This window comes from Neolamprologus brichardi, chromosome 6 (assembly GCF_056152115.1).
Source record: "Neolamprologus brichardi isolate AB-2024 chromosome 6, ASM5615211v1, whole genome shotgun sequence".
NCBI classification, from domain to species: Eukaryota; Metazoa; Chordata; class Actinopteri; order Cichliformes; family Cichlidae; genus Neolamprologus; species Neolamprologus brichardi.
Window position 1 is genome coordinate 23454737 of NC_142109.1, and position 20333 is coordinate 23475069.

Sequence of the window (20333 nt, forward strand, 5' to 3'; positions counted from 1 at the left end):
TGCACTAATTTGTAGAACAACAACATCAGCCATTGAATTCTTCCAACATTTAGTTTAGAGTTGCAGTCCTACCACTACTACATTTTTTTTAAAATTAATAAATATATATATATATAGAGAGATAGATCTATAGATAGATAGAGATCTATAGAGATAGATAGAGATATAGATCTCTATCTCTATATCTATATCTATCTCTATCTATCTATCTCCAGGGCAGAGTGGTGTCACTGTTTGGCCTCTTGAGACAATGTCATTGTCACTTGTAGTTCCTCATTGTCTGGATGATTTTGCTTGTGTGTGTTTTTACCATCAGACGTTTTTGAATTTCAACATCTGCTACAGCCATGACCCCACTTTCTAGTTTTCCTTTACGGCCTTCGTTATTTGGACGATAATTAGGTATTGTGTGTATAGAACAAACAACACTGCTGTGACTGTTATTATTTATCTCTGTAACTGAAATCAGGAGTAAGGGTTTTGTTCAGGTAGTACTGTAGTGATACACTGAAGGTAATGTTTTGAGTTACTACAGGGATAATGATTTGTGCTAATGCGGTGTAACTGAATATGAGTGTGAAACAATGCAAATGGCTCTGAAGGATCTTATCTGACGTTCTCGAGGGGACTGGCATGGCTTCTTTTAGCTGCAAAATCCAGGCCTCTCAGCCAGTTGATGCCATTACTAACACATTACCTCAGGCTTAGAAAGTTGAAGCTGGGACACTGGTTTTTGTCCTGCTGCAAAAGTTTATAAGTGCAAAGTGTTGTTCTATGTTATATGAACAAGTGATCAATCTTTAGAAGCGACCATTTGTTCTTATTAGCAAACTCCATATTTTTATTCTTGGACTGTACCAGAGATTCACATCTGTAAATAATGCTTATTTGTCTTAAACTGGGTCTTGGTGCTGCGCCCCCGTTCATTCACTGTGTGAAATAAGCAGTATTAACTCCTCTCCATTTAAGCCAGCTTTCTTCTAATTGGCTGCCCATTAAAAAACAGAAGGTTTGAACATCAGGTGGGTGGAGCTGTGTATTTGAGATGACTGCATTAAGGAAAAGAGAAGAGTAGAAACCATCTGTCAGAAACCAAACGTTTAGAGGTATTTGACTACCAGGGAGTGCTCACAGGATACTTTTCATAGTTAAAATCACGTACAGCATTGTGCTACTGTAAAATCTTGAGTCACCTCTCATTTCTTTATGATTTGGTAGGAAAATGGGACATAGGTAGCAGTTTATTAAAATAAACAGAGTTTGAACAATGCTAAGAAGCTTGAAAGTCTATATTTAGTATGATCACCTTTATTCTTCAACATAGTCTGAACTCTCTCAGCCAAGCTTTCTTGTAAATTCTTAGTCAGCTTATCGTCATTTTTGGCAAGATCTGCAACACCACTTGCTGAAATAGAGGCTCAAACTCTGACAGAGGCTGGATCCGTCGGTTTTTTTGTTTTTGTTTTTTTACAAATGGCTGTAGACATTCACTGCTGTACTTCTCCTGCATACATAATGATGAAAGTTTGAACCAAAATTTTCAAATTTGGGTTCATTACGTCATAAGACCTGTATTTTAAAAATACGTATTTTAAAACACAGATCTTTTTTATAATGTAGTAAATACGTACACAGTAAACGCAAAGTACAAAAAGTGTGGGTACATATGCAAACACAATAAGTACATTTGATAATTGGAAACAAAAAAAGAACAGGTGCCATTATTTTACAAATACATGTAATTTATGTGTTCATCTGATTTTTGCCTTTGTCAACTTTGGTTTGTCTATTGCAAGTCATCTGAGAAAGTGCACTCATTTCTTTGACCTTTTTTTTTTTTTTTTTTTTTTTGGGATGGTCATATTTTAACTAAAAGTTATGTACTGTAACCAGTTTTTCCCCTAAATTAACCACTCCCTTCTCCACCCTGTTTGTGGAGGGGAAGCATACCTAGACACACAGGCTAGGCAGGCTTTTTGGTGACACTAATTTAATGCATCATTTTCAAGTATGTCACCCCTAAATACGATGTTCTCAGCATAACCCTAACACCAAGTCTTAACCCTTAAAAAGGCATATTTGCATTACTTTAAAGGAATGTAGTCACACGCGTTCTATGTTTGTCTTTGGTTTCCTGTGACAAACGAGTTGTCATTCATTCATTTTTAGAGGAGTGGTTCTCGAGAAAGCTGCAGACTGCAGTCTGCCCATCCTGCACGTCTACGTTTTGAACAGATGCAGTCACACATCGAACACACACACACATTCAGCAAGTTTATCGTTATAGCTGTCCTATATTTAGAACAGTAACTCTGTGTTTTCTTGTATGTTTAATGGGCATCTGTAAATTGTAGCTACAAAAAATAAGATAAGTTACGCTCACTAAATAAGCTCTGCATTATTATTGTCACAGTCACAGTCTCCACTGTAATTCATCCCAAGATTAGCTGTTCTTCTTTTTGGCCACTCAAATTCTTCCACATCAATCTCACTCATCCGTGTCTTTATGGACCTGGTGTGCAGTCATGTTGGAATAATGACAAATTGTTCAAATAAAGAGGGGAGCGTGAAATTGTCCAAATTGTCTTGATATGCTTAAGCATTCAGGTGCTTGACTTTATAAACCTGTGGCCATGGAAGCGATTTGAGCACCTGATTTAGATTGATGAGTGAATAGTTTGGGCAGTATAGTGCAGTTTTACTGTTCTTCAATCGTGGCATTTGTTTAGTCAGATTGAACCCGGGTGTGGTTTTTCTCACATTTAGAAGCATGTTTAATTTAGTTCACACTCTTCTGATGAATCGGTCGTGAACTGTCAGTAGTAATAACGCTTCTCGATTCTTGGAAGTGAACCTACATATTTTATTCATAGCAGGTTGTCTGTGTCGTACAGGATCAAAAAAGAAGTCTACAATAAGCAGAGCTTCATGAGTTCTCACTGCAGCGTTGGAGGCATTGGTGTGTGCAGTCAGACAGCAGTGGCAGCAGCAGTTTTCTCCCTGTGGACCTTACCCAACATACGCAGCGATAGAACTTGATGTGGTGTCTGTAGCTCGAGTTCAGTGTCTCGTTCTCTCACCGGAGCTCACTGTAGGTACTGAGGCTCGCTGCAGCTTTGTGTCCGTAATGTCCCTCTCTGTCTAACTATGGAAAAAAAGCAAACAGTACAATACATTTCAAAGAAACCCTGTGAGACTTGGATATAGATGCAGGAGCTGAATACAAAACAAGAAGATGACTATCTGTACATTATAGCAGTGAGTGCAGAAAGTTTTCTGTGCTTCGCCAGATTTCTATTCTCAGAAAAGGCTTCTCAAGTCATTCTTTGATACGCCGACAGCAGCAACCACAGTCCATTCAGGCTACAGCAGAGCAGCTGCTACACCTAAGAGTAAGTCAGTCTTTCCTAGTTTAAAAAAAAAATGTGGTTATGGGTTTTTTTTAAGGTGGAAAACATTTACATTTTCTTCCAAACAGCAACAGTGTACACTTTTTCTTGTATATTGCTGCATTTTAGTTTTGTTTTTTGTGCTCTTGTCTTGTGACTTTACGTAAAAAAATAAAAAAAGTCGAACTAAAGGCCAGTTTGGATAACGTTAAGTATCTTACTTATTGGTTGTTTTCTAACCTCCCTTCCCCAATCTCACTCTAGAGCCTAAAATACACAGATGGAATCCAAGTCATTCCACACAGACAGACAGCTATTACATCCTCTTTCTCCTTTCACAACCTTTCCATTTATCTCTTAGCTCAGGATACAGTATGGGCAACTGCGTAATATACATGCAGGGTGATTTCAATTCAAACCTCAATGTCGTAAACTCTCTGCCTTACTTAATATAGATTTACAGAAGGCTAACCACTGCCACCTCCTCCTGCTCCTCAGCCTTCCACACCCTTTGTGGTTCTGGCTCAGCAGAAATTTGCTTGTGAGCTTGAGGAGCTTCCACTCTTTGATTTACAAACCGCTTGAAGAGTTATCACCTCAGTGCAGCTAAGTGCTCCTGCAGTTAGCTCCAGTCAGACGAGATGTGGTTTCTTTAAAGGCAGAGCCTATGATTCAGTTTAAAAAGGAAAGTCTTAACCTAAAATATCACTTTAAAATATTCTGTAAGGGCCTTTAATGAACACTTTGTTTTCTGAAGCATGGAAAGTTTCATTTAATCAATTTGTAAACACAGACGGTAAAGCTGAGTATACACTGTGCTGATGAAAGATGACTAGCGTGAAAGATACTGTTTGCCGTGGCTTCAAAACTCACAGTCTCCTGTATGAGGTCGATCTTTCTACAAAAAGAATTTCAAACAACGGCAGAAATTTGGGATGATCAACTCACAATGTGACTGCCACTACGACCTACAGCTGTTAACCAGCCAATAGGAAAGCAGCAAGCATGCAATAGTGTGATGAACGTCACAATGGCACAAACAATAACAAACTCAAATGGAATGTATTGTAGTAAAATATGCAAAACCAAGTGTTTGGAATTCCAACAAAGAAGACAATCTAGTTTAGTTTTGGTATCGGAAGCTTGTTTGCACAATATGTCATTTAACACTTATCCAAAGTTACCATGCTAAAGAAGACAAACAGTTGAGGAACTGTTCCCATGATGGAGCCCACAGTTCAGCTGGAATTATAAACCATACCATATACATGCAACAAACTTGATGTCCTAACAGTTTATTAGCTTATTATGCTCCACAGTTTGTCTTGTAATGAATTTATAGGATCCTAATAAGTATACTTATAGGATTTTGCACATTGATTTGACTCCAAAAACATAATTAATGGCAACATGGAGAATATGGTGATTTTTGCACACTTTTCATTAAGGCTCTCATTTTGTTCAGTATTGAGATCACGTTTATTTATCATGACTATTTATTGATTTTAATGACATCTCATGTAAACAGAACACTGCTCTCACGTCTTCACATCTAAATTTTGTATTAAAAAAATGGTCGTCCTTATTCACATAGCTTCTTAGGTAGGTAGATGGATAGATATTTTGGCGAAGGTATGTGTTTGTTGGAAAACACATCTTTGGCCAAATGGGTGCGATTGGTTGGTGGATTCAGTGCATCTTTGCGAGCCGGATGGATACACGGATGCGCTGCTCTGGTTTGCCAGTCAGTTGAGTCTGTTCACCTGCAGGTAGCGTTTTCAGTGGGAGAAACATTTTGTCACTCGTCCTTGAGATGACTTCAGTGAACAGAATAAACTTTCTGGGATTTCCTTACCTGGATGATTGAGCATGTGTTTACAAAACCTAAACAGGCTTATTTTGATGGATGTCTGAGGTGATGGTAGTTAATTAATGGTAGCAACCACTTTATTGTTTTTCTTGCGCTTCATGCATTAATTACAGTGCAGTTTGTGGTATGTTTTCAGGTGGTTCTACCTAATCTGAAGTATTTCCAAACAAGCTTGTCAAGCCCTGTTGTTCTGTTTGTATATCTGTCTTTTAATTTGTTCTTACTTATCTAGACTAGTCCAGGAACAGCTGTGATTGTCACATGCAGGCTTATGCTGATTTAGAAAACACTTGAGTTTCTATTGCTTTGTGTTTTATGTAGAAGTAGGTGCATTTTAAATTTTGCTCCATCATGCTCATTTAATTGTGGGAAGCCAAAATCATGAATGAAATTAAAATTCAATTAGTTGTACAACCCTATAAACATTTCTCTCAGATGTAATCACTAAAGTGGCTTCCACTATTTATTTAATTTTTGTTTCACCTCATGTTTTGGTAGGCTACGTTAAAATAAAAAACCCATTAGAGCGACATAAGAGAATTACTGATTTTGAAATAGTTTAACTCATTGAATCTGTCACATTACGCAGAGCTGGAAGAGCACGTATTGTGTCAAATACAGTACGAAATAGATGTTAATCCAATAATCTCTTAAATGTGGAAACTGGATTCCTTCCTAATGGGTGTTGTCAAGGCTTAGAGTGCAAATCTGCACTGAGCAACAGGCAGAAGTGTGAGCACAGCCTGTGGTGTATCTGTCTTTCCTTCTACGTGTTCTTTAGGTGAATTTTATGCATTAATATTAGCTACCAAAAAAGTTCATGTAATGTTGTCTTGGATTTCATAGACTTTTCTGTGGGTTAATTTAACACAAATATATGTAAATATATGTAGTTACCTATCTCTTAGTGTTGAATTATAATGGTTTTTTTTTTTTTTTAACTTCTTGGCTAGTTGTAATCATTGTCTGAATCATGGTCATCTTTTTCTATATGTGAAACGGACATTAAGACTTAGAGCAAAATATAACCCGAGGTCTCATCTCTCTCTTTAAAGTTTTGACAGTTTGACTGGTCCCATCTGCAGATTTATGCTGGCCGAGATGCGGCTCAGCAAAGCGTAATGAAAGCTCGGCACTTTTTTGAATTTTTCATCAAAAATTGCAACATTATAATTTCTTAATCACAGACGGTTGATGCTTTGTCATACTTCACTGCTGAAGGGGAACTGAGATACCGGAACTACTGACTGATGAGTGCAAGTCATCACTGTTAGTCAGACTGAGTCGTAGAGCAGTGATCACACTTCAAACAGAAACGGTGACCATGTAAGGTCATAGAAATAACGAAGATGCAGTTTGATGAATATCCCTGTGTCCTTTCCTAAATACAAACACTGAATTTATATAACCCAGTTTTTAAACTTGGAATTAAAAAGACTGGAGAAGTTTTCACAAAAAAATTGGAATAAGTGCATTTGCAGTTTACCATGAAACATTCATGTCTGTGTCTGGTTTATACAAGCAGATACAGCAGGAAAAAGAAAAAGGAAGCAGTCTGTTCTCACACTATATATGCACCCAGAAGGCTACTATAAGGAACCTTCCCAGAAAATGTGTGCTTTTTTTTTTTATTTATTTTTTTTTTTTTTGTGTGTGTTTTTTCTTTTCTTTCTTTACTGCTCCTGGGTTTTCCCTTTCATTTAGGTTGTTATTTCCTGTGGTGAATAGCTCAGTAGTGATTATTCCATTAAGATCTGGGACAGTTCCAATGCTGTTGGTTTGAAGAGAGCAGATGAGACGTCTGTAATCACAGATCAAGTAAACGTAGTTGAGGCGCAGAGCATAGCTTTGTTGTTGCAAGTTTCCTGTCATTTTTTATCTTGATTGTTGTTTGTGAGGTTACTTTTTAATTTACACAGTTCCCTTAATCGCCTCATCCAAGATGCTGAGTTTCTTTTTTCACCAATTTTCGCCAATTGTGTGAAGATGTTCCAGTTTGACTTCTGCTGCAATTGTTTTTTTGGTTTTTTTTTTTTTTTTATGATAAATTGATTGGCATTTGCGTCAGCAGGGCTTTCATCAGGACTATACAGATCAACAGCAAATAAACAAACGCGACGCTTATCTGCTGTCATAAAACTCCAACCAGTAGATTATTTAGAAAAAAAAAAGAAAAAATATATATATATTTGCTACAGTCTTTTGCATCTTATATTAGATGTTTTGGCTCAGTGCCATGTTGCTGCTGCAGCAGAGTTAATGATAGAGGAGGAAACCCGGAGCGTGGACAGACAGACGAGAAGATAGTGTCCTCTGGAATGTTTGTAGAAGAGGAGGGGTGCCACACAGGAAGTGGCATAGGACTGGGTTTAGACAGCAAGAACTGCTGTGTGGGTGTTGGGATGCGCACACACGCGCGCACACACACACACACACACACACACACACACACACACACACACACACACACACACACACACACACACAGACCAAGGTCAGGGCGTTCGGTGCCAGCTGTCGTGCAGCTGATTCATGAGGGCACTTTCTTGTCTTTCCCTCAGGAGTCCAGTCGCTATGATTTTGAGATTACTGCATCTAAATGATACAAGGAAATGTGACGTTAACGCTCTGCATTTATAAAAAGACATAACCAGCCTTTCTTGAATGCCAGTTTATAGACTAATGTGATTATTGTGTACCGTTACATGCAGGTTTTACCTGCCATTACCGTTACCTGAAGGACCTTCTGCTAACCCGAAAAAGAAAAAAGAAAAGTGTAAATGTATTTTTTTTTAATTTATATGCTTCCATTTTATGAGCTCAGAGTGATAGGCTGGTACGTTTTGCTTTCATTTAGTCACAATAGTTTCATGAATACATGAAGCAGAGCCCAGTGAAGTGAAGATGACCTAAAGTAATTAAGGTTATGTTACTGTGAAGGTAATAAAAACTCCACAGCGAGTCTGAATTTGTATAAAACAACGGAGAGAGTAAGAAAAAAGTATTCCTGTTTCCTGGATTTATCCATCCCACAAAGCATCAGCTCAGGGGAAACCCTGCACTTAATTGTGCACAGTTCACTTGTTCAGGCTCGGCCTTGGCCACTGGAGTGCCTTGAGGCGGCTGTTGTTGTGATTTGGCGCTATATAAATTGAATTGAATTGGAGCTTATTGTACCAATGCTTTGGTGGAATTGCAAGCATTATCTTGCAATTCCACCAAAATGTGGCGTGGCTCATTTCTGAAGTGACACAGAAACTGCTCTCACACCAGTCAGAGTAGTCCTGGGTGTATTTTCAGCAGAAGCCTCGTCAGTTTGCACAGAGAGGACGAGGAGTCAGCAGGTCAGAGGAAGGATAGAGAGTCTGGTCGATTAACAAAATAGAGGAACCTGTGCATGTATTCCTGGAATTACTACAATCAAGGACACGGGTATTGAGTAACACTTAACAGTTCTTCTGCTTTACTGAAATAAAAGGAAAAAATTGAATTCTTGGGAAAAAATGAGAAGTAATTCAAATGAAATTGCATGCTTAAAGTGAAAATATACAGAAAACCATGTCATATTACTTCTTAAATCAAGTCCCCAACTTCTCCTTAGTGTCTAGAGCACTGATGACCTTATACAGGAAAATAATAGTGGGGATAGTGTGGGTTGTCCTCTATTAATGGATAAAGTTTTATTTGTCACTTTATTTACCATTCCCTTCTGAGTTATTCCAACAAACGAATAATGAGATAACAAATGAGATATCAAAATGAGAATAAATTAGACAAGCAAATATACTCAGATGTGTCTATTGGCTCTAAAGCATGAGCAAATATCGAGCTTTGATCCCACAGCACCACATAGTCCAGATTCCAAAATTACCGGTTTAATCCACAAATGCTGCAATATTACTTAGATAGAACTAATAAAGTGGCAGCAGTGTGTATAAAGTTGTGGCAATGGTTCAGTTCAGGATTACTGTAAAAAGACTTAACGCCTGAAGACTTCACTTCAGGTCAAACTGTTAAGGTGCCGTAACGTGTAAACATCTTTCCGGTTTCTCTGCATTCCAGCGGTATCACTGTGTAACCTGGTGCACATTAAAACCCATCCTGTCAGTTAGGTTTTTAACCAGTTAGACACACTCATCACTAAAGCATTTTCAGTTGTTCAGCTGTCAGACATGCTAGGATGAAAATCCAATCAACTGCAATGCAAAATTTGAGGATTCTCAGGAATATTACTGTAGGGCTTTTGGATATTGAGTTGAAACAATATAGCATGACACACAGACTTTTTTTTATTGGATCACACTATTTTTAGAAGAGTTTACCCCCCCCCCCCGTACCTGTTTGTAAAATGATCCCTTAGCTGCAGCTTGTCAAATGTAGCGGATAACTTCACCAGAGTTTTTTTTTTTTTTTGCCTTTTATTTTAAATATTTCCCATCTGACCTCCAACAAAAACACACTGAAAGGGAGAGGAGGAATGAGATGGAAAATTCATGAAGTAGTTTGCTTATGGGTTTTGTGTGGGGAGGCAAGAAATGTTCTTTCTATAACTTTCTAAAACATTTGAGATATCACCATGATATCGTCTTTCGTTTCTCTCTCAGAACTCATATCGTACTTTGCATATTAAGTAATAATCTTTCTGATAAAATGGACCTTTTAGGCTAATGTGTAATTTTTATATTAAAATGAGCACTTATTTACCTTATACAGGTAAATACAAAATCCAGTCAGTCAGTTCTTTCCCTTTAAGTCAGCGTCCCTTTAACTGGGCCTTCATAAGGACTGCAGGTGGATGCTGCTGCTCTGATTAGAGTCAGAGCTCTTCAAAGAACGTCCCCTCTCACTGCCATCGCGAGGATTCGAGTTTTAAAAACTGACTGAAAGAGCACTCGGAAAAGCTCAGACTTCATTTTGCTGACTTAATTATTTGACATTTTAGCATGTTTAATCTGGGCATCTGCCACTGTAATATTATATGAGTGAGAGAAAATAAAAAAGGGCTTAATAGGTCCACTTTAAACGTGCATGCTCTAGATTGCATTCAGGATTGCAGTACCTAATTAGTCCTCCTCAGAGGAACAGAAGGCCAGCAGCAGTTCCCCTCTGTTTTTTAAGCCCCCACACCCAGTCTTCTTCACTGTGTTAAAAAGATCACTGTGAGATCTTTGTAACCCTCTGATAGCTGTTTCAATCCCTAATTTGCATCAACCCCGCAGTTGAAAATTTAGCAAAGAGCTCAGAGCTGTGCACATTCATCTTGAGATGCAAGCTGTGTCATTGGACTAAGTTAGTGTGTGCCACTGACCTTTGTTTCTGCTTGCGTCCACAAATACTTCTGTCAGGTCTGTGCACAAAGTCTCCTTATCAGTGGGTGCTTAAATAAATGAGCTGTATTTCATAGCAGCTGCAGGTACATTACAGGTAATATCACAAAATTAAATTTAGATTAAATAAAGTACATTTATCACATTAAAAGAATGCACAAAATTTGCAAAAGATCAGCTGAAGCAGAAAAAATACCAAAAACAGTGGGTCAACACATGCATGCATCAGCCAAAAATCAGTTCACATTAATGTGCAGAACATTCAAGGCTCTAGTTCATGCTGGAAGTGTTTCTGTGTATGGCCCATGTTTCTGTCGCTGAAGGCATTCATTATCATGACCTTTTATCCCGCTGGGTCTATGCAGGCGATTCAGGCTTGCACTCCATCGGTTCCTTCCTGTTGCGGTATTAATGAAATATTTTAGCAGTAACAATCGTTTTGCACCCCCATCCTCTCCTTTACACGAGGCCAAAGCTGGTTAGGAGAGATAAGGCTACTGTTTGTGTGTGCATCTCCAAATATACCAGTGTGCAGATTCCCAGGTGTCCTGGCTTCTGGCTTTTCTTATGTAGGAACATTTAGTGCTGTGTCTTTTGTGTTTAATATTTTATGACATTTCAACAAAAACTACTTCCTTTCTTGGTACAATGTGTGTACCCTTACTGAAATGTCTAAATGCTAGGGGGTGACCTTCTTATTAGCCAACTCAATGCAAATTTGCATTTCAGCTTGGCACAGTGGATGTAAACGCATTACCCTGATTAACCTTGCATCTTGTGTGCATAAAAAAATAAAAATAAAACCAAAACTATTCATCTCTCCATCTCTGTTTTTTTTTTCATTTTATTCACAAGCATTTTTTTTATGGCACTACAGAACACATACATCATCCTGCCAGGCCGTCCTCCCACTGGTGCTGAAGGGGCACAAAACACTAAAGAAAACAAGGCGAGAATTATGATGGTCTATTGAAGATAAAGTATAACACAGAGACGTGCGCAGTATGAAAAATATCCAATATAAAGCCTCAGTGAATTCAGAAATTTTCTTTAAATCCTTTCGCAAAGAAGCGGTCAAGTTTCAGTTTCCCAGTATACAATTTGTGTATCTTCAAACCCGTCGTACTTATTCTGATCATATTTGTGCATTCCTTTAGTTACATTTTCTTTCCTCTGCATTGTAGGAGTGTTGATGAGCCAAATGTCCCACCCGTGCCAGATGATGCTGCTGGTGAACCCACAGAGTGGGAAAGGACAAGCACTCACGCTGTACAACAACCACATCCAACGAATGCTGAATGAAGCCGGCATTAAACACACTCTGGTTATCACGGGTGAGTCGCAGGCACATATTCTACGCTCATTTTGGTTTGATTTTTAATAGATGTTTATTAAAAAGAACTTCACATGTGCACTTTGAGAGCAGAGCTGCAAACAAACAAAACAAATCAGTCAAGCTTTTTATTCCCAGAGAATTCAATAACTGTAACGAATTCATTCAAGTCTGAAAAAGACTTGAAAATGTAAATTAATATTCACTCTGCTATTTTTGTCGGATTTACCCTCATTTGAAAAACGAGACAGACACTTGATTTGTGCCTGATGGATTGATGAGTATCTGACTTTTAAGATAAATTGGTAATATTTAATGAATCCATCCAAGGAGGAAAAAGTCCTTGAGTAAGATCTCTGTTTGCTCCACAGGACTGAAAGAAATCATCTATTATACATGAATCAAATCATCTTCTGGGATATTTGAATTGCTGGCTCAGTTGACTGAGTGCTTAATAAAATAACGGAATAAAAAGACACTGAATTGGGAACGTTTATGTGGTTAGCTTAAAGATTCACAGTCAGCTGGTGGCTTTCTGCACAGAGTTTACATGTTCTTCCTCCCACAGATAAAGATGTTGTGTATGAGGATTATTGGCGAGTCCAAATTGGCTGGTGCTTTTTGTTCTTTTTGGTCAGCCGTGGCTTGGATGCCATCTTTGCCTAGATCGTTCTTGCTGTTGAATCATGAACTCTGACCTTAACTGAGGCAAGTGAGGCCTGCAGTTTTTAGATGTTGTCCTGGGTTCTTTTGTAACCTCCTGGATAAGTCATTGATGTGGGGATGCAGTCTTAGAGTAATTTTGGAAGGCCAGCCCCCCCCCGGGAAGGTTCATCACTGTTCAATTTGTGGATAATGGCTCTCACCATGGTTCGCTGGAGTCCCAAAGCCTTAGAAATTGCTTTGTAGACCTTTCCAGACTGATTCCAATGACTTTGTTTCTCAGCTGTTTCTTTGCATGATGTGCTGCTCTTTGAAGTGATTTCTTGAATCTGGCACTAATCAGACCTGAATTTGACTACTGAAAATGAATCAGCTTTCCTAAAAGCTGGGTTGATCACAGTTAATTCCTGATTTAAGAGTGGCAAATACTTTTTCACAGCGCTGTACAGGGGAATTATCAGGTGTGGGTTTTGATGTTTATGGGCTGATAATCTTATTGTGTATCTTCGGACCACCTTCAGAACTGGTGGGTTTTTTAAAAGGAAGTTCCATTCTCTTCCCTTGACCCTGTGCCTCTTCTCCAGTCTGTCAGAACCGTTATTCTTTAGCTTAATTTTAGAATAGAATAATCCTTTAATTGTCCCACAAGGGGAAATTTGGTACAGTAAGTGGATCAAGTTACAGGGAGACACAGCTGGTGATTAGGCAGGTAGTGAGCAGGTAGTGAGCAGCAATGATGCTGGTGTGGCCAGAAAAGTCACAGTGACACGCTAAATGTTCATCCTCAGCACCCTAAAGAAACTGCAGTGAATTGGAGGACTAATTCATGGAGCAAAACATAGTCGGTGTTAAAAAAAAATGATAAGCAGATTTGTCTTGGCATCTCTTTTTAGCTGAGACGCTGAATTTATGCTTAGGCCTAGACGTGGGTTTGATCATATTAAAAGAGAAGTGGATGCTTAAAGTTGGTGGTGAAATCACATTGCGAGGGAACATTGCGAGTGGTCATAATAGGATTTCCAGGGAGGAATCTAAAAATAGCAGATGCACTGATATCGGTCCGGAGGAGGGTGAGTCAATGATCTTAAACAGGCCAGGTTTGTAATTTTTATGGATGTATTGCTGTAACTTTTTAATCACACCTCATATTGTAGCAGTGCATGCTTACAAGTCAACCTCCCACTAGCAGGATGAGTCAATGATAACACCAACCAACACACACAGCTCAGCAAAGGCCACACCTCCATTCATGGGTCTGCTTTTCTTTCCCTCTCTCTGTCTCTCTATCTACTGCTGCCCAAATCCTCTTGTTTTCATGCTGCTGCCACCATTATGTTGACCAACTGCCTCTGAACCGTAAGCATGCTGTGCTGTTATGTAATAACTTTGTGTGCACACACTCAAATACACATATGGATAAAGACAGGTCCATCATAAACACACACACATTCACACAAAATCCCCTTTAGCTGTAATGTGCTTTGATATAATCTCACGGGCCCCAATTCTGTCATGTTCACCGTTGACTCTGTAATCTACTCTGGATAGTAATGATCTTATAGTGCGTTATTAGAAACTCATCTAAAACTGTATCATGGCAGACAGATAATTCATCAAATCAGTGGAGTTTTTTTTTTTTTCTTTGAGTGTCTGTGTTTGTTCGTGAATCAGTGTCGTGTAAGTTAACAGACAAAAAAAAGTGGTTTTCATCACAGTCGGCGGTGCACCAAGAAAGAAAGGAGGGCAGAGGGAGAGCAAATCACAGTCAGGAAGAAAGAAGAAGAAATCCTCTTACGGTGCCGTGCAGAGAATGTCGAAAAGACAAAAGACTTTTTATGATTTCAGAGATGTACTTTTAGACAAGTTAATCCCGGAGAACGAATAAGAATAGATTAATCCTCAAATCTACATCTATCTAACAGCATGGCCACTGACAGGAGAACTTGATTACAACAGCGATGGACAATCTGATCAACTTCTGAAATAAATGTTTCTCTCTAATCTTTCTCAAATAGCCTAGAATTATGTCTCAGTACTAAATATCTCCACCAGGCATGTTCAGAGACCAGAGGTCAGGTGGTTATAGATCAAAACGTCATTAAACAGAGCAAAATAGTGTGTGAGCACGATCCCCAAATAGCACTGTGGGTAGTTTTACAGGTGATTTACAAACGTTGTAATGCTTTCCTAACCAAGGTGTAGTCAGTCCAGTTTAAAGTGCAAAAAGTAGCACAAACCTTTTTTCTGCTTTAAAGGTCTGCATGATTATCTGTAAAAATGTTGTAAGTGTTAGTAAATCAGTTTGCACGCTTGATTTAAATATTTTTTCCCTTTATGTTGCTCCTTCAGAAAGAGTTTGCAGAAATGCATATGCAACAGGGTCAGTTGCAAGAATCTCTGTGTTCCCCTCTTACGCACTCTCATTATAATAGATGATAGTACCTTTTTTTTTCCTTGCCAAAACCCAGTTTTGTTACTAAATCTGCCCCATAGTGTTTTGGTAAAACTCCGTTCCTGTTGTAGTATCTGTACACTGGCATTCACAGTTTTTTGTGTACTTTGTGAACCTTTTATGATTTTTCAGCAGGTGAACGTAAAATCAGTGTTTTCAAACTCTGAACATACTTAATTTTGCACACTCAAGGTGGAACATCACAGTGAACAAGCAGTGACCGAAACTCCTTTTTGAGTTACTTTAAATTCAAAGTTCAAAGTAGGGGCAGACGATATGGCCTCAATATTAGATCGTAATATCCCTTAAAGCCATCCTTTACGAACATGTAACCACGTCAGTAATAAGGACTTACTTGCCTTTCCTCTCATATGGAATGCAACTATTGACGCTCAGTTGAGTCATTTATTTACATTTGGTCCACACCTTACCTGTGCCTGACGTGTGATTCTTGCTCATTCCTGGGTGTGTCTCTTTGTTTGTCTGACATTTTTACATTATTCATATATTTATGCTTCTTTGCGATATGATATGGCACAGTCCTAGTTCAAAGATCACTGGAATATAACAACTGCTAATCTGCTGGGGGGTTTTTTAAAAAAGAAAGAAAGAAAAACAGAAAAAGAGAGTTGAAAGATGAAACCAAAACAAAAGTGCCAAAAACTGCAGCTCCTCTTGTGGCAACTTGAGGCTGGTTTCAAAAGAGAGTCAATCACCATAGATTCCCATGTTAAAATATCCCACTCTGCTGCATTAAAAAGCATGATGACAGCCAGGTGCAAAATACTGTACTGGCCTCTGGACTTTGCTAAGCCTCATCCACTAGTTCCCGTCATTACATTAGAGCTCCTTCACTACCTGTGACTATTTTTGTCATTTAAGAAGGAATTAAAAAGCGGTCAGTTTAAGTTGTTTATACCCATGTGTTAGCTCATTGCCTGTGAAAAAAAATGTGCTTTATAATGTGTTTTCTGGCACCCTTACTTTGTAACAGCATGTTTGTCTGTTCCTGTGTGTTAGTGGCATCTGTATGAAGCATACGGCTGGAAGCGTTTGTGGATGCTCTTGTAAGCGTATATTAACAAAAGTAGACAGAGTCATTATTGAATCTTGCTGTGTGGCAGCTGCAGGCACTGCCAGGGGTGGAGGATGGATGAAGGATGACTGCACTGCTGTGGGGGTCCAGTGTAGAGGAGAGAGTGTGTTGTTCTGTCTGTGGTTGTGTTCTTGTTAGTGCACATGTGAAGAAGGCCTGCTGATTCCTCACAGGCACTCTGTCAGACAGTATTAATTAAACAATGTCATGCTTTTCTGCTCCGGCTCATAAACTCAATACAGATTACAAATATTTACCAGAAGAGATGGCTATTCCCTGAAACTGCTCGGTTGCTTTTTCTGTCTTTCTTGTTCAGTCTTTTGTTCTTTCATTTATGACAGCACTCGTCATGCTCTTTTGAAATCTGCTGTACATCTCGGAGCTCTTATTCTCTGTTGTGACCCACGTGAGGATGTTAAAACATTTATTGCATGAACACTAGAAGAAAAGGGCAACGAGAGAGCAGGAATTTTCCTAGATCTCACAAAATGTTGAAAGGAAACTGTTTAAAAATCTATCACAGCCTCCTGTTAAGCAGGAATCCAGGAAATCACACTGGAGCTGTGCAATAAAGCCGCACAAAGCGAGTGACATTTTGACAGCTGCTGTAGACAAGTAAAAGGCTCAAAATAGTAAGGAGACATTGATCTCAAATGCCAGAAATCCTGGGAGATAACACAGCATACCCGGGTACAAAATTGGCTGGGCAGTGATGCTTAAAGGGGAGTGCTGCCAATTTTACACATGAAGATACATATTACAGTGTTTGACAGCCCATATTTTGTCGCGACTCTCAGGAGGGACCAGAAATGAACCCTCTAAAGCCTGAACGATGAAATAACTGACAGAAAAGTAGCTTGTCTGACAAATTTAAAAATATTCATTTGCTTTTCTTCTTTTTTTTTTTTTTTGGTCTTAAAAATGTCTTGTGCAATTTATTTAGGTTTTTACTGCTTTACTCATGTCTCCTAAACCACAACCAATCTAATATTATCAGACTGTTAATCTGGAATACTGAAATACTCTGAAAATCAGTTAAGATGTAGTTTTTACAATTGTGTGTGTACAAACTTTGGGTGACTTCACCGTCAGGCCGCTCCCGGCAGCTGAGAAAGCTGTCGCAATGTTTAGTGTTTCCTGCTCCCCCCCCACACGCACGCGCGCGTTCGGTATGTTGTGCTGTTTAACTGTCATCACCTGCTGTCATGTTGCTGGAGGAGTGCAGCTGCTTAAAGACTGCTGTGGGCAGGAAACGTAAAAAGCAAGGTGGAGGTTCATTAAGCTGCCTTTAGCTGGAAGATTAAGGTCGACAGGAGGACGAGGCTTTCTGTTACCTTACATGCACTTAAACCATCACAACAGAGGAATTTGATATGTGGAGAACTGTAATGTCATTTGTGAGGCTGTCATCTCAAGAAGAATGGCATTTAAGGAAGTGCACCCAAACAGGATTTGTTTGTTTTCAAGTGACACGGTGCTCTTGCAGCTGTTCAAGCCCTTGCAGGAGCTGATGCTTCAGTGTCACAGATGGACTGGTCAGTCAGCTGGTGGCAGGATTTTACTGTAAGCCAGTAGGCTGAGATTGATGATAAAGTCTTTATAAAAGTAAGTCTTACCACTTCTCAGCCATTATAGTAATGCCTGCCCATTTGTAAATGAATGTGGAGTCTCTCAACTCTAATTTCAATATTCAAAGGGACCTAAAAACTGCGCATATCACATCACTGACCATCTGGTTTTAAAAAAACAATTGAAAAGTTTGTGGTTTGGTGACAGCATGCAGTGAAAAGAAAATTACACAGGATGTTGACTTTTACAACAATGTTTTCTGTGAAACGGCATGTATTTTATTATGGGCTGGAATCTGTCTTCATCGTGATCCTCTCACAGTGGCCTGTAATCTTCTGTTGTAGCCATCTGCTGCCCTCGTTTTCACAGCTCTGCCAATCTGTGCCAATCAGTTCCAGAGTCAGTCAAATGTTGCTCAACATGAAATTGCAGTCGGTACATTGCTGTTAAGTACCTGTTCAAAGCTAGAAACATAAAAGTTCAACAGTACTTGATTTTGTCTCCTCTCCACTGCAGCAACTACTATAAAAACCATAACAAGCAGTTCCACCATCCCCTAATGGTTTGACCGATGTGAGGAGTTATCCTTCAGCCACACCGCAGTGTTGCTGCTCTGCAGCTTTGTTGCTGATTGGAGGCCTTTTAAACCTTTTCAGTGTTCAGACTCTGCGCAAATAACTAAATGTGATGTGACTGAAATGATGAGGAGGAATTGATTCCTTCATTCTGTGGGTTTCAGGGAAGAGGAAGTAGAAAGAAAGGAAGAAAAAAATAGATCCGTCACTAGAGAGAAGTGCATGTGTGTCTGTATGCTGGGTTAATTAATGCATGGAATCTGCATGTATCTTTGCATTAAAATCAGAACTTTAGGCATTTTTACAGAAGTAACTTCATACATATTTCATATTTCTTCATATTTCACGTTCCACTATTTATGGTATGTAATGATCGGTTCTCAGAGCTGTGAAAATGTAGTCTGGTCCGAAAAGACACCAAGACCAAACTGGCTCGCAACGGCACTGGAAGCGTATTAGTGTATTAGCATAACTAACAGGCTGCTGAATGAGAGCAGTGTCTGGTTTCTGTTCCTATTTGAAAAAAACAAACCCATCTTCAACAAAGCAGTGCGTGGTGGTATTAAAAAAAAAAAAAAAAAAATGTTCTTAATAGCTTCTTAATAGCTTTTGTAAGTATGAAATATAAGCACCATGTTGAATATGTAATACTAAATGTCTAAATACTTGATACTTTTAGTGGGGATACAGTGAGAAATCCAGTGATTCCATTATTTCAACAATCTAAAGTCCAACTTTACTGAAATGCTTCATCGTTACCTTAATTTTTTTTTTTTATCTAATCAAATGAGAGAATGATTGCTGCTTTGTAAAGAAAAATAAGAAATATGAAGCACAGAAACACAAACCAGTGGTGCTGCTGTGTGTGTGAGTGTGTGTTTTACGCCTCAGAGCACTTCTTCTGCCCTTTAACCTTGAAACTGTTGAGAAGGAGACTCTGACAGTGAAAGAGAGATACAAAGGATTCCTACAAGAGCAGACAAACGCGAATGGAATATTCAAAAACCTGATTAAGAAAACTCACGAGGCTTGTGCAATTAAATGTTCAGATGTGACACGCATGTGTAGGGCTGTTCGATATAACGATATATATCGGATGACGATATAAAAACGTCTATCATTTCATTTTACGCTATCGTTTGTTTCGTGGTGTCGCAAAATAAACTGTTTACGGCAATATTTTTTTCATTGTTTTGATGGTCACTGTAGTGGCTATATTAATTTCTTAAAGTTCTCTCTTTCTCTTATATTTTACAGTATACAGTATATACAGTACTCTTATATTAAACAGTTCACGCAAGTCGAGCTGCCCGAGAGTCACAGAATTTACAGAAAATGTTACATTTTTGTGATTTATATCGTTATCAGACGATAGAATTCTTATATCGGGATATGAGATTTTGGTCATATCGCACAGGCCTACGCGTGTGACAGCCTTACAAACACAAAACCTTCTAAATACTCGTGGTTTTGATGTTGTGGTTTGTTGGTATGTCCAGAATAATTAGTTTTTGGGGGGATTTGTCACCTTTTTTCTGAACTTTTGTACACGTGTTACATTTATACCTGCTTTGTACCCATCTGGATTTTTCCCCCTCATTTTAAAGTCTAAGCTTTAATCATGAACACCAAAAAGTAGAAAAGTTTACTCCTGTACCATCCAAGCAGCTGGCCCATTAGCGACAGACGCACATCAGATTATTCATTCTCGGAGTAATTTGACAGAGTGCTCCTGAGTAATTTAGCTCTCTCAATCTAATTGGCGGTGTGACAGGCGCTTCATTTAAGACCATATATCAACTTTCCCTCCCACGGTGATACTTTAATTTGGAAACTGAAGGGAAGGGGAGGAAGACTAAAACTACAGGAGGAGCAGGGATCTACTCAGACTGCCTCAGGTGTTCGTGTTTGTGTCATGTTGCTGTCTTTTGGCCGTGCTCGCCCAGCTATGCTATTCTGCTGTAACACAAGTAGCTACACCTCTATGAGGAGGAATGAAGCTGACATTTTGAGAATGTGTCTCCCTTTTCAGATTTCTCTTCCAGCAAAGACAAACCTG

General features: G+C 38.9%; 1 protein-coding gene across 1 annotated transcript in view; it reads left to right on the forward strand.

Moving 5' to 3' along the window:
• LOC102775703 (sphingosine kinase 1-like) overlaps positions 1-20333 on the forward strand; it is a 38992-nt gene that overhangs the window by 6402 nt on the left and 12257 nt on the right. Inside the window, exon 2 of the mRNA XM_006787492.3 lies at positions 11771-11920. Coding sequence (XP_006787555.2) covers positions 11771-11920 — 150 coding nt within the window. The remainder of the gene's footprint in view (positions 1-11770; positions 11921-20333) is intronic.